A 15366-nucleotide genomic window follows, 5' to 3' on the forward strand; every position below is an offset into this window, starting at 1 on the left:
GAAAATAAATAGGGACATGGTCAGTCATTGACACAGAGCCTGATATAAGATGGTTCCTTTTTTTTTTTTTTAACTCTTGCAGAGCTGTCCAGATGAACTAGAAATGGGGATACGGAGACAGGAGAAGGTTTTTATGACTGGTTTAGTCATTAAGTTATGATTTTTGAAGGCTCAAACCAGAGCCTTCAGTTTTGCAGAAAGGAGAGGAGGAAAGCCTCTGAAGGATTAGGCAGTGGTTTAGGCATCAAGGATAAATACGAAATTGGACAAGAGGCAGGCTTCTTTAACCAGAAGATTGTAAGAATCATGGAACACCATGATAAAAAATGAAGTTGGGAGGGTCAGATGTTTAGAAAGAAAAAAGGCCATTATGGACACACAATAACTGGTTAGCACTTGCTGATGGAATTAATTTGAAGAATAATAAAGGTTCTAATTTGTGATTAGCCAGAAGATTGTTGTTTAATGGTGGACAGTTTTGTTTTAAATTCCTGTAATGGGAAGATCATGAACCCCATTTCTGTTTTCCCATTATTTCCTCTACTGCAGAGAGAAAAATAGCTCGATTTGCCCTTCAATATAACAATAGTCAGTGACTGAGAAAAATCATTTGCTGTCATCTGTGTCAGATAAGTGTCACAAGGGCGACCTATAATTATCAGTTGCCACTTCAGCAGAGGGGAGCAATTACAGCAAGGGCAGTTTGGTGTTATCTATCAGTGTGACAGGCTTACCAAACTGATGGGCAGTAAATGCGCAAGGCACAAGGTTTTAGGATAATTTCCACGTCCAAAAGAGTGGAGCTCTTTGTCAGAGCTTGGAAAAATTAACTGATTAAATTTCATCCTGATTATTTTTATATATGTTTTGGAAACCTAGCCAGAGCTTCATCTGGGGTCAAATATTGAACAAAACCCAATTATGGGAGATAACTGATTCACGCTTTGTAAAATCTAGGCAGGTTGATATCAACTTGCTCATGGAAAAGGCAAAGAAATTAAGCAACATCATGTGAGTGGCTGTCAGCTGGAGGTAGGTCAGCAACAATATCTGATGGTAATAGCTGCAGCAGTACTATTTATTAGTTAGAAATGGCCAGTAACACAAGAAGAAAACAGACATCATTTTTAATGGCCCCAAAGATAACTCGTCATCATATAGATTTTTTTCTGTGCATTTGTAAATTATATATATTGCCTCTAAGATTGTCCCCATTGATTGCTGCTGCCTTATATTCATGCCGTTGTATAATCCACTCCCCTTGAGTGTGATTAGGTTACAAAAGATTGTGGCTTCTATCTTGGGTGCTCTCTTGCTCTGATGGAAGCCAGGGGCTGTGTTGCAAACTCCCACACGGAGAGGCCCTCGAGGCAAGGAACTGAGGGAGGACTCCAGTCAACCGATATTGAGGAATTGAGCCCCTCACTCCAACAACCTGTGCGGAGCTGAATCCTGCCAACAGCCACGTGAGTGAGCTTAGAAGTGTATTTCCATTTGAGCCATCAGTTGGGACTGTAGTGCTGGCTGACAGCATAACTGCAGTCTCGTGAGAGATTATGAGCCAGCCAGGCCTAGCTAGGCCCAGATTTCAGACCCACAGAAACTCTGAGATGGTACGTTTGTTGTTTTAAGCTGCTAAGTATTGGGGTCGTTTGTTATGCAGCAATAGAGAACTAGTATGTAAATGTTTACAAAAATTGGATTAGAGTGTCTTTTGTCAGTCAGAGTTCTAGCAGCAAACAGAAGGCACCCACCTGGGATTTTGAAGAGAAACTTGGGCAGCGTTAGGAAAATCAATAAGGTACGAAGAGGCAGCCAGGGCTTACAACACTGGGAAGCCATTATCCTCCCTAGACCTGAAAGAGAAAGGGAGCCAGCGAGGAGGCTGTTTCATAGTAGCAGTGTTGTAGAGGAATGCAACACTTGCCAGAACTGGGTTGAGGCAGGGAGGGAGCAGGGAAGAAATACCCTGACCTCTTTCTCTGGCCATCCTCAGATCGGCCCATGACTCTCATTGGCCAAACCCTACTGGAAACCAGGGAGCAGTTCCTACCGGTCAGCTTTCTAGGACAGAAAACAAAAGAAGAGAAAGTAGGGAGTGGATCTGCTGGGGGGCATAAGGACAGAAACCAGCATATGCAAATGCTCTTGTGCAACTGTTTTTATTTTGACCATCCTTCTATGTCATTAAAGATTCTTCTACATCATGGTTTTAAATAGCTACATATGGATACTATAACCAAATTATCTCAATCATGCAATGATGAACATTTTTGGTTGTATAAAAATTCATCTTTTGTTATGAAAACGGTGAAATGAATATGCTTATAGTCATATTTCTATGGATAAAAAAATGTAATTTCTTAGAGTACAATGCAATAAGTAGAACAATTGAGGACAAAGAAGATTTTTTAGGGTTTTGATATATCTTGTCATATCACTCACCAGACAAGTTGCTTTGATGCTCTCCCTATAAAAATCTTTGCCTATTTGATAGGTTTGAAAAGTGCTGTATTGTTTTAATTTTCATTTTGATGTTATTAAGGAATTTAAAATATTTTCACATGTTCATTAGCTACTTATTTTTCTTCCTTTGTGACTTTCCCCATTTTTTTCTATTGGTATTGGTGTTTTTCTTATTGATTTATAGGAACTATTTAGAATTAAGAATTCTTTGTTGTCATATGTGCTGCAAGTATTTTTCCTAGTTAAAAAAAATCTCATACATAAACCTGTTTCTTTACCTCAAGAATATTAAAATATTTACCTTTTCCTTCTAGTATTCTAATAAATTATATCAAGTGAGAATTTTAATCCATTTGGAACTGTTTTTGGAGGTAAAGTGTGAGACAGGGATGAAACATAATTTTCTTCTAAATAGTTATCTAACTGTCCCAAAGCCATTTATTGAAAGGACAGTCTTTTTTTGTTTTCCTCACTGATTCAAAATGGAAACACAAATCCACATGGAAAGTATAACCTTGATTTTATTACTTAAAGGGTTCCTTTCCGTTATATATATTTTTGCATATGGGTTAAAATATGCATATGGGTTAAGATACATGAATATTTTTATTGCAAATGATTCTATTATTTTATTTTTCAATAAAGATCAGTAACAGGAACTTGGAGCTTGGGTCCAGTTCTGGCTAAAGATTATGTCCTTTATTTCCCCTAAGCTGGACCTAATTTGTTTTTTTCGAAGTATTGTTTTTGACTTCCTGATAATTTTTGTAAATACTACGAATATTTCGGAACTAAAGTGAACTTGGCTTACAGTGGTAGATTTAATTGAGGAAGACAATATTATTAGTATAATTTCATATGTTTAGTGCAAACCAGTACTTATCTCATTTGGTAGATTTTTTAACTAGATCTGAGGATATACTCTGCATGCAATGTGGTGACAATGACAGTGCATTGTAATGTTCCATTTAAAAGGCATGCACAAGTGGTAATGGATCTTTCTGTAAGCATTTCATGAAAGGAAGGCCCCAGGTCATGTTTGTACATCTGTATTTCCTAAAGGGTTTCCAGTGGCATCATGTAATACCTGATGAAGCTTTTACCTCTGAACGATAGAAGAGAACATAACATTTCTGTCTTGCTCTCTTAGATCACTCACTCTGGGGAAAACCAGCTGAGGACACTCAAGCAATCCTCTGGAGAAGTCTACGTGGTGAGGAGCTGAGGCCAACTGCCAACAGCTAGCACTAATTTGGCAGGTATGGAAATAGGCCATTTTGGAGGTGGATCCTCCAGTCCCAACAACTCTTCAGATATAGCCCTAGCTGATGCCTTGACTGCAACCTCATCAGAGAGACCCCGAGCCTGAACTGAGACAGGCTTGTTGCCGAAATTAGCCTCTGTACACCGGTGCCGATTTAAATCTGGGAGACAGAGTTTTGTGTGAAGTAGAAAGAAATCGCTTTATTGCTTTGCCAGGCAAAGGGGACCACAACAGGCTAATGCCCTCAAGACTGTATGTCCCACCCTGGACGGGGGTAGTGAGGAGTCTTTAACAGTGTTCAGGGAGCAGGGTGTGATCAGCTCGTGGACATTCTTCTGATTGGTTGGTGGTGAGGAAATTGGGAGTCAGCATCATCAACCTTCTGGTTCCAGCCGGTCTGGGGTCTACGTGCTTGTGGGCAGCATACGGTTAATTTCTTCCACCTGGTGGCGGTTTCAGTATCTGCAGAACAGCTCAAAGGACATGGCTCCAAATATTATCTATAGACCTTGGGGAAGAACTAAAGGTCTTTGACTTTGTTTAATGGCCAAAGTATTATTATTTTGTCTTGCTTGACTGTGTTCCTTTCTTTCTGCATTTTCTCACTTCTCTGATTAAATTTATTCTTTGACTAAAGTTTTTCTACAGACAAAAGTCAGGCGGAGGACATGGGTGGGGTCTATTCCAGGAAGGCCTCGTAGTGTCCTGCTAGGTTACAGGCTGGGACCTGGGACCTGGGACCCTTTGCAGCAATGCTTGCACCTGGACAAACGTCTCGTCAAGCAACAAATACAAAGAAACTCCAAAGGGCTAAAAATAATTGCGTGCATGCGCATTTGGGGCAAATTATGAACAAGATACAAAAAGCCCCAAAACCTAACTTCCACATCTGCGGAGTCGGGAGCAAAAGCATGGTAGCGCACATGATCCTTGCACACAGCACCACCAAGAGGATGGGCACCCCACCCAAGCCACCCCTGCAGCCTGACCCCCGGACCTGCCCCTACCCTCGCCCCATGTAAGGGACCAGCTTGCCCTCCCCTCAGGGAGCAAGCAGGGCCACCTGTTACTTGTTTTCGCGCCGTCCTGCTACAGTACGAGTCCCAATAAAGCCTTGCCTGAATTTCTCGTCTGGTGTTTTTTCAATTTCTGTTGATTAAGGAGTCCAAGAACCCTGGCCGGTAACAGAACCATTCAGGTAAGCCACTCCCAGATTTCTGGGGGTTCAGAATTTGAAACCCTGAAGGCATTCTGCTAATCATTTCTAGAACATCTCAACTAGAAGAGAATATTGACTATAGAAGTGGTATGAAAGACATTGAAGAAAGGCAAAGAACCTAAGGCTGTTGCAAAGGTTTTGAAGAAATATGATGAGGTCATTAAGTAACATTTCAAGCCTGGGTCTGCTATGTTCTCTGTAGCTTTGGGTTGGTTAGTGAACCTCTTGGAGCATCAGGATTCTCTGTAAAATGAGGATGCTAACCGTGCTTACCTTACGAAGTGGCTGTATTAGAGCACCACATCTGAGATGCAGTTGGCTCTTAATAGAAGGAAACTTAGAAGGTATTTGTTTGAAAAATGTAAAGGCAAGTCCACTGCAAGAAACTTTAAGTACTTAAAGTGGTCTTTGAAGTGTGCAACTGATACTACAGCTGACAAGATGAGCAAGTAAATAACCGAACAAATAAATTATATTAAGTGCAAAAACTGCTGGTAAGAAGTAGAGGACATTAATTTTTAGCTCGAGTAAAGACATTTTTGAAATGTTTTTCTATATTTAATAATTTTCTGATAATGAACCTGTTTTATGGAAAATGAGACAAAATTTCTACAGGCGAAACCAACAGATAAATGCAAATAACTCATTGGAAGCCACAGGTCTCGCCCGCTGAAGCTAATCCTGCCTCTCCACGGCCCCGCCTTCCACTATAGCCACGCCTCTTTTGGGTTTACGGTTAGGCTTCACCCTTTCCTCATCATCGGGCTCGCTACGCCTGGTTCCCAGTCGAGGCTCGTTTGCTCGCGAGAGTTCCTCCACCTGGGCCACTCAGAAGCTGTAGGAAACGGAGGCAGAGAAGAGTCGCGAGACTTGACTCGACCACACTTTCCAGGCTCCGCCCCTTCTTCCTGGCCCTCCTTCTGGCCCAGATTCCCCGTTGCACGTGCAATTGTGTACTTGTGGTTCAACCTCACGTGGCCACGGTAGTGCCGGCGTTACATGCCCCGCCTCCAAGATGGCGGCGCCCAGTGCCGGGGCTCACGACCTGAGTTGGCTCAGCTTTGAATTATAACCTTGACTGAGTCTATGTGGCCATGGACCGGCCTGGGTTCACAGCCTCGCTGGTGGTGAGTATCGGGCGGTAGAGTGGGGGCGCTAGGGGTGCTGGAGGCTTCCCTGGCCTAGCACCTCCTTCCGGTTTTGCGCGCTGAATCATCCCCGGGTCACCGGTCACCCGGTCTGGGAGGAAGCACGGGGCTCCTGGGCCGCGCCGGGCCTCGTGTCAAGGTTCTGAGTTTCCTACCTGTGTGACAGAAAGAGACGGGGGTGGGATAGGGGTGGCACTTGACTCATAGTCTTTCGTACCGCGGTTTACCTAACGGAAAAAGAAAAGTTTCAATTGTATACTGTAACCATACTCTGGAGAGCTTGGCAATGAATGAAATATATGTAACAAAACTCTTGAGTCGCTCACAGACCTGGTCAAGACTATGGTTTCATTTTGCTGTATCTTTTTTCAGTCTCGGAAAATGACGTATCCATTCATTCATCTTATATATAATCTGCTTAGTTTGCTTCCGAGCATTTTTCTAGGCTTTGGGTATGGTATATACTGCTGAGCACAAATAGCCGCGCGTTGAATACGTCAGTGGTGTTTAATTCCTTAGAAAACAACGAGAATCAACGTGTCTTAACATCAACCCCCACCCCCCAAATCCTTTAGTAAATACTTTGAAACCTTTTTTAGGACAGGCTCAGTAGGGGATACTAGATACAGTAGTGAACAAGACAGATTGGCTGCCTATGTTTTCACTGTAGGAGAGCGGGCAGAGGCAGAAAATAGACAAGAACCTTTTCAAAAGCTTTTCCTGAGAGATGGAGGCCTAGAGGACTTTCTTCGTTTAATTAGCAAATGTTTTTGCAGGTGTTGGAGATAACATGGTGAACAAGATAGACCTGGCCGCACGGGTCAGGTGGTGGAGGCAGAAGGGGTGAAATGAGTGTTATCATAAATGACGATGAGGGTTAGTTTCAGAGTGTATGGAAAGATGTGGAAGGGGGATCTTACCCAGACTGGTGGAATGATGGTTTTAAATCTAGATTTGTTGATATTTGTAGAAGCTAGGTTTTAGAGATGCAAAGAAATATGTTACCCCGTTGAAGACGTTTTCCTGTCCAGCTGGTGAGATGGCAGTAGTACTTATGACAATCCACGTTGCTCTGACGGGAACTAGGGTAAGCTCTTTACATACATCATCTCATTTAAGCCTGACAAACAATTGAAGTCTTATCCTAGTTTTCCAAATGAGGGAACTGAGGAATAGTATGTTAGATAATTTGTCCAAAGTCACACAAGTGAGATACATTTCGTGTGTGTAAGTGTTGGAGCTCAGATTCCAAGCAGTGTAACATGGGATTCCATTTACTGCTCCTTGAGACTATCGCTGAAGTCAGCAACAGTAGCAGTTGCTAAAAACAGGTGAGTGTCAGAGTTAACAAAAGAAGAATTGTATTAAAATTTATTTAAAATTAATTTTATTAAAGAAGGGTACACATGCATACTTCTTTTTTCGTAGTTACAGAGGGTAAAATTGGGATCGATTGGTAGAAGTTTCAAGGAAGTTAGATCTCATTCCTGGTGAATTCATTTAGCATGCAGTTTATCTGCCATGTGTTCTGTCTACTGGTACTGTGATTGCCCTTGGAGATTTGATGGCAAACAAACCAAGGCTATATGATAAGTACTGTGAAAGGAATGAACTGAGGTGGGAGAGAGAGAGAATAATATTGGAAAACCTACTTTAGGTGGAGTGCCCTAGGAAGGCCCTGAGGAGCTAACGTTTAAGCTAAGACCTAACAGGTAAGGGGGCTAGTCATTTTGATGAGCAGAGGGGAAAGTTCAGAGGGAGCAGCACGTGAGAAAATCCTCAGGTGGAAAGGGTTCAGGATGTGAAGGTGGTGGCTGAGGCGTAGTGGGTGAGGGTAGTGTGACAGAGGCTGCTGTTGGGGAGCCAGACAAAGCCTGCCGAGGTGAGTCTTGGTGGGCAGTGGAAAGGAATTTGGATTTTATATAAAGCATGATGAAAGCCATTAGAGGGTTTTATTATTGAAGTAGTCTGGAAATGGAGGGGCCCCCCTTTTTTTTTTAACGGTTGGGAGCGTCTTTGAGGAGGCTAAGCACTCCTCAGGGAGTTCTGTTTTGTTTACTACTGTGTGACCAATGCCTGACACTTCGAAGGCACTCAGTACTTGTTGGGTGAATGAATGCAGCTTCACGTTTGCAGAAGTCTTGAGCCTCGGCTTCTAAGGATTAAGTGAGATGTAGTACGGAGCCTGACGTAGAGCACATATTTACCTGTTTCCTTCCTGAAGTTTCTGGAGCAGGATTGAAGGGCTGTAGAGCTGAATAGGGAGAGAGTTTCTGGCATGTTAAGTTTTCACTTGGAGCACAGAGCAGACTATTCAGAAAAAAACCTCCAAGAGTACAGTCACTGGTGCATGCTTTTAGGAGAGCAGTTTGAAATAAGTATTAGTGACCTAAAGATGTTCATAACATTTAGCTCAGTGAAGATAATAGGAAAACATGAAATAAAAGAGGAATGGTTAGGTAAATGATGATAGATGCATTTCATGGACTATTTAGGGGCCATTGGTAACAGTGCTTGTGAAGAGTATGTGCTATAATAGTAACATGGAAAATGCTTATGAGATTTAAAAAAAAGAAAAAATACAACACTGTACCTGTATACATCTGGTTCATGCCTAATTAAAACTTGGTAGCCAAGGGGAGTTGGTTCCAGGTCCGCTGTGGATACCAAAATCCACAGATGCTCAAGTCCCTTATATAAAATGATGTAGTATTTGCATGTAACCTATGCACATCCTCCTGTATACTTTAAATCATTTCTAGATTACTTATCATACCTAATACAAGGTAAATACTGTGTAAATAGTTGTAAATACAATATAAATGTTATGAAAATAGTTGCCTGCATGCAGCAAATTCAAGTTTTGCTTTTTGGAACTTTCTGGAATTCTTTTTTTTTTTTTTTTTTTGCGGTACGCGGGCCTCTCACTGTTGTGGCCTCTCCCGTTGCAGAGCACAGGCTCCGGACGCGCAGGCCCAGCGGCCGTGGCTCACGGGCCCAGCTGCTCCGCGGCATGCGGGATCCTCCCGGACCGGGGCACGAACCTGTGTCCCCCGCATTGGCAGGCGGACTCCCAGCCGCTGCGCCACCAGGGAAGCCCTGGAATTCTTTTTGCAAATATTTTGAATCTGCATTTGGTTGAATCTGACGATGCGGAAGCCCAGGATATGGAGGGCTGGCTTTATTCCATTCCTTAAAAAAACAAAAAAAAGCTGTATTGAAATCCTCCAAGATGGAATGAAATAATTTTGATAGTAGCCTTACTTTTTTCTTCTTCTTTTTTTTTTTTTTGCGGTACGCGGGCCTCTCACTGTTGTGGCCTCTCCCGTTGCGGAGCACAAGCTCCGGACGCGCAGACTCAGCGGTCATGGCTCACGGGTCCAGCCGCTCCGCGGCATGTGGGATCCTCCCAGACCGGGGCACGAACCTGTGTCCCCTGCATCAGCAGGCGGACTCTCAACCACTGCGCCACCAGGGAAGCCCTCTTCTACTTTTTTCAATGCAAAACATACAAACATACTTCCAAACCACTCTTTCCTTCCAGCCTGACTCTTCTCTCCCTTTCAGTACTTAGCTGTTTCATCGACCTTGTAGTTCATCTGGGTTGTTACTTGAGTGAAACCGAAACCATCCCTGTCTCAGTTACTTTATTTTTTTAAATTTTTAAAATTTTAAAATTTATTTTACATCTTTATTGGAGTATAATTGCTTTACAGTGGTGTGTTAGTTTCTGCTTCATAACAAAGTGAATCAGTTATACATATGTTCCCATATCTCTTCCCTCTTGCGTCTCCCTCCCTCCCACCCTCCCTATCCCACCCCTACAGGCGATCACAAAGCACCAAGCTGATATCCCTGTGCTATGCGGCTGCTTCCCACTAGCTATCTACCTTACATTTGGTAGTGTATATATGTCCATGCCTCTCTCTCGCTTTGTCACAGCTTACCCTTCCCGCTCCCCATATCCTCAAGTCCATTCTCTAGTAGGTCTGTGTCTTTATTCCTGTCTTACCCCTAGGTTTTTCATGACATTTTTTTTCTTAAATTCCATATATATGTGTTAGCATACGGTATTTGTCTTTCTCTTTCCGACTTACTTCACTCTGTATGACAGACTCTAGGTCTATCCACCTCATTACAAATAGCTCAGTTTCGTTTCTTTCTATGGCTGAGTAATATTCCATTGTATGTATGTGCCACATCTTCTTTATCCATTCATCCGATGATGGACACTCAGGTTGTTTCCATCTCTGGGCTATTGTAAATAGAGCTGCAGTGAACATTTTGGTACATGACTCTTTTTGAATTATGGTTTTCTCAGGGTATTGTCTCAGTTACTTTTAACTGGGTTACAGGTGAAGGAACTTCGGCAAGTGTTGGTGCTCTGCAGTGTGAAGTGCAGGCAGTCCTTTGCGTGTAATTTGGGGCTGGAAAGATGAATGTGCGAGTCATGCAAAGTGATCTTAATAATTGATGAAAACGATTATTTAACGACCTTTAAAAATTCTTGTCAATGTTAATAATTCTCTTACTGTAGATTGTGGAAGTATAGGGAAACAGAAAAAAAAGAAGTAAAACTTACATTTAGTACAGTGTAATTTAAAACATTAAGATTGTATTTCTTTGTAAAAAAAAAAGTATCAGAAGTAATTTTAAGTCATATAACTTGCAGTACAGAACAAGTGTTCCTTTAACGTGGAGGTTTTTGCTGGCACAGCTTGCTCTGGGACATCTTTGTCCTTTTCTTTCCCCGTATGGGGTAAGTTCGCCTTCACTCATTTTCCTCTGGCTGCATGTCTGGAATCTCTCCAATGACAGCAGTGTCGATATTCCCACAGCTAATTCTTTTATAACTCCTTTTACATTTGATTTGAATGTCACTTTCAGTGTTAACCACTTGTCATTTATTTGCCCTGCTTTCATGTTTGTTGGCCAGTTCCCTCTTTCGATTATTCATTTTTGTGAAATGTCACTGTGGTCACTGTAATTCAACTGTCCTGTTAGAGGACTTGTGTTCCTTATGTCAACTGAGATGCATGCGTGTCGGTGCTGTGCAAAGCAAGGACTGCTTGTACTGTTTTTTTTTTTTAGTTATTTTGTTGTTTTCTTTTCTTACTTTAGGGAGGTGGTTCTGAAAAAGCTTCATAATATTTGTGTCTTCTCACTGGACCTGCCCTTCTGCTGAGAACCACTGGCAGAAAGGGACTTGAGGGCAGTGGCATGGATTATGTTGCCAAGGTTTCTTAGGTGGGGTAAGAAAACAGAAGAAAAGATAAGAATGAAGTTGAAGGGACGTTTTCAGTGTTTATTGCCTCATACGTTTCTTTTCTGGAAGGCAGCTTCCTAGTCTGCTTTCTGGAGTCAAGGAAGTTAGTATCTGATGATGAAGCATTAACTCCATATCTCTAAGGGATTGGGAATTATGCTGCACGTTCTCGAGCTTGCTTTGTGTGACTTGTCTCTTTCTGTCATTTAGGTCACAGTGGGCAGGTCTTCCTTTTTTTGCTCATTTTTGTGTTGAGTAGGCAGTCACCTAGACAGAGGTATATTCTCAATTTTGATCCATCAGTGGAGCATGCAAGGCACCCTTGGAGACCACCAATTGTCTGGGGCCACAATCGAGAACCACTGCCGTGATGGAGGCGTTTCTTCTGTATTTCAAGTACGAGGAGATGGAGCTACCTTTCCTTTCTCATTTTTCTTTCAGTATAAGAGGGGGTCCTGGGAAAGTTTTAGAATCTTAAATTTAGCTGTAAATGACTTAATATGCTTTTGTACCACTTCCAAACCAAATGCTGTGTGTTCAGATATAATTTTTTTTTTTTTTTTTTTTGCGGTATGCGGGCCTCTCACTGCTGTGGCCTCTCCCGTTGCGGAGCACAGGCTCCGGACGCGCAGGCTCAGCAGCTATGGCTCACGGGCCCAGCCGCTCTGCGGCATGTGGGATCATCCCGGACCAGGGCATGAAACCGGGTCCCCTGCATCGGCAGGCGGACTCTCAACCACTGTGCCCAGGGAAGCCCCAGATACAAGTTTTAAATATTAAAATTTTAATGGTACACACAGAATTTGAGTAACAAAATGCCAAATAGAGGGAAGATAAATGTTGTACCCACAGTTTTTCCACCTCCATGCATCAGGTATTGTTACCTGTTTAACCAGACATGTGTGTGAGCCTTTGCTCTGGTACTTGGGAAGAGCAAGAGCCTGGAAGATATGGTCCCTACCCTCAGGGGTGTGCAGTCAAGTGGGAGCAGACATTTAACAGAAAATAAAACAAAAATTAACCATGTAATTATGCATCGTGATAAAAAGTAACCATTTACTGAACACTTTAATGTGTGCTTATGCAGTTTTTTCAGAACAGAAATCATATGTTTACAATTTTGTCTTCTCTTTTTTTTTTTTTGTATTCTGGTTAAAAAAAAATAACGCATAAATTCACATCCAAGCATCATAAAGAAATTTGAACAGTAGTGTTTCTCAGTTTTTTGAGTTTGATGCTGAATCGTTCCTGCACACGTCGCGTGATTTCGTTTTCTGTTGTGTGACTCCATGGGTGATTCTTGTCCAGGGAGCAGAATTTGAGGAAAGCTTTTCATTCATTATTGGTAAGGAAAGACTTGAATTTATCGATTTTGTATATACATTTATAGCTCAGTTTAATATATGAATGTAATCTTCAGTCTTTGGTCACGTCCTCCTTTGTCTTTCACATGGTTTTTAATATTGGCCTGTCAGAAATAGGGCATCAGCAAACTTGGAAGGATATTTACAGTAACGTAACACTAAAAATGATAACTCATACTTATTGGTAATTGAGGCAGGCATTTTGCTAAGCATGTAACAGGCTCATGTAGTTGTATTTAATTCTCATTTAATCTTACTCAGTTCTCAAAAACTCTGTGAAGTATAGGTACTATTATTTTTCCCCTTTCATGCATGAAGAAATGTGGGCTTACCTAGGTTTAATAGCTTTCCTAGGGAGACCCAGTTGAGATTGAAGCCAGGTCTGCGTGTCTGTTGCCAAAGCTGTAGTCTAAGGCAATATTTAATGTGAAAGAATTTCTGGAGAAATGGAAGAATACTCAAGTCAAATTCTAGAACCATTATTGCGTTCCTGAGAATAGCCTCACCAAACAACACTGATCCTGTGCAGTCTTTTCCGTCAGGAGGTGATGAAAGGCACAGGATTTCTGGAAAAGACTCCCTGAATATACCACAAAGCTGTCCCTGGAGCTGTGGAATGCCAGAAAGTATAGCAGCAGGTAATGCCAGGTTTCATTTCTCACAGTGCTGTGGCAGACTGCAGCAGGGACCACCAGAGAGTGATTTGCTGCAGATTTTCTTGTGAATGTTGAATCTTTCTGTAAAGTGTTTTCTCATCATCTTACATTTCCATGTGATTCAGACCAACAAACAAGGGCCAAGGTCACTGACCTGGCTTCTACTCTGAAGGATCTTAGTGTCAGCCATGGTGGTTAGTACTGAAAGTGAAATGTAAACAAAGGTATACGGGGGAGTTAAGGAAGTAGCCTTTAATTCTGACCGGGAGACTGGGAAAGGCTTCAGGAGGGATATGGCGTTTGGTCACAGTCTTAACAATGAAATGGAGTTTGGCAGGTGTGTGTGTGTGTGTGTGTGTATGTGTAGGTATTAGTGTGTATGTAATGGCCGGGGGGAGCCGGTGGTCTGCTGGCTGTAGTATACAGGAGACAAGAGGCATTGGAAGGGCCTTCCCGGCTGAGAGAAAAACCTAAGCAGGAGCACAGAATTGATAAGTTTCAGGATGTTTTTGGGAAACAGACTAGTCAGAGTGGAGGAGGCTCAAGATCAAGAGTGTGCCAGATGAAGCTGAACAGGTAGTTTAGGGTCCAGCGGTCGAGGTTCTGAGTTACCCCTTACTGAGTGCCTACTGTATACCAAATGTGACCAGTGAATTTGGGTTGTTGCTGTTTTTTTTTTGGTGAGGGAATATTAATTTGAGTAGCTCTACTTTTGTATGTTTTTAGTACTCATTGCAAAACTTGAACAATACAAAAATCAACAAGATGATAATAAAAATGCTCCTCATCTCGAATGTTTTTCCACAGAGATAATAACTTCTAACAGTTTGGTGTGTGTGGTTCCAGACTTCTGATTATGCATAGACAAAAAAATAACACATTTCTTTGAAAGGTGGGATTATACAGCATATATTGTTCTGTAGCTTATTTGATTAATTTAAGAATATAACATGTTTCTGTATCAGCAAGTTCAGGTTGATCTCATTCTTGTAAAGGCTGTGTAGCAATCCGTTATTCTGATATAATACAACTTATTAGGTTATTTCTAGTTTTTTACTGTTAGAAAGAATTCTGTAGTAAACATTCTTGTATATTTATGAACTTATTTTTGTGGAAGAAATGTTTAAAAATAAAATAACTGGATCAAGTATTTTATAGTTTAAAATTTTCATTTTGCCAAATTGTCCTTCAATAGATTATAATAATTTGTTTATGTTAATACCCATAACTATTTCCATATTTTTAATCTTTTATAATGTAATTGGGAAATCTAAAATTTTGTTTTTATTTGATCACTGATGATGGGGAAGCATATTTTCATAATTTTGTTGGCTGTTTATATTTTTTCTTTTGGGAATTGTTTGGTCCTGTGTTTTGCAATTTTTAAAAAATTTGATGTACCTTTTTTGGGTTGCTTTGTAGTACCTTCTAAGATATGGTTAGTAACCTTTTGTTATAGTCATTAATTCATGTGTTTTTCAAATAGTTATTGAGTGCCTACTATGTACTGGGTGCTGGGAACATACTGGTGAACAAAACAGGTATGGATCTTATAGTTTCGTGGAACAGTCTTTGAAGAAATGGTCAGATGCTCAACTACAGAATTAGAATTCTGATCAGTGTGTGGAGACATGAGGGTGTAAACCTAGACTGGGGGATTAGGGACACAGTCCTAGAAATGAGGAAAATCAGATGACTTGGAGGAAAAGAGAGATCAAGGTGGTAAGAAGGTACCCAGCAAAGGGCTAACGATGGAGTTAAGGGTGGAGAGGTAGATGGGGGACAGAACTTCTAGAGCCTTGTAGGCTGTACTGTGATTTTGTTCTTCATCCTAAGGGCTTTTGGAAACTTTGAAGAGTGTCAAGATGAAATTGAAATTTGTATTTTACACAGACAACGTTAGTGTAGAGGGTGAAGGAGCGCTGCGGGGAGAATGGATGGTGGAGGGGGAAGAAGGCAAGTATCACAGGAAGCAGAAGCCAC

General features: G+C 41.5%; 1 protein-coding gene and 1 long non-coding RNA gene across 9 annotated transcripts in view; both read left to right on the forward strand.

Annotated features, from left to right (window-relative positions):
• LOC137232628 (uncharacterized) overlaps positions 1-4853 on the forward strand; it is a 173129-nt gene extending 168276 nt beyond the window's left edge. For all 4 annotated transcript variants that reach the window (XR_010947110.1, XR_010947111.1, XR_010947113.1 and 1 more), the window contains one exon: positions 3617-4853. This is a non-coding gene — a long non-coding RNA (uncharacterized lncRNA). The remainder of the gene's footprint in view (positions 1-3616) is intronic.
• An 877-nt stretch (positions 4854-5730) lies between these two features.
• The window catches only part of SLC25A26 (solute carrier family 25 member 26), a 142962-nt gene continuing 133326 nt past the window's right edge, over positions 5731-15366 (forward strand). For 2 of the 5 annotated variants that reach the window (XM_067755125.1, XM_067755128.1), the window contains exon 1: positions 5733-6076. In XM_067755125.1, coding sequence (XP_067611226.1) covers positions 6044-6076 — 33 coding nt within the window. In that variant the 5' untranslated portion in view covers positions 5733-6043. Of the gene's footprint in view, positions 6077-15366 lie in introns of all 5 variants that reach the window. The other 3 variants (XM_067755129.1, XM_067755127.1, XM_067755124.1) reach the window with 3 other exon arrangements.

The sequence above is a fragment of the Pseudorca crassidens genome, chromosome 10 (assembly GCF_039906515.1).
Source record: "Pseudorca crassidens isolate mPseCra1 chromosome 10, mPseCra1.hap1, whole genome shotgun sequence".
Taxonomy (NCBI): Eukaryota; Metazoa; Chordata; class Mammalia; order Artiodactyla; family Delphinidae; genus Pseudorca; species Pseudorca crassidens.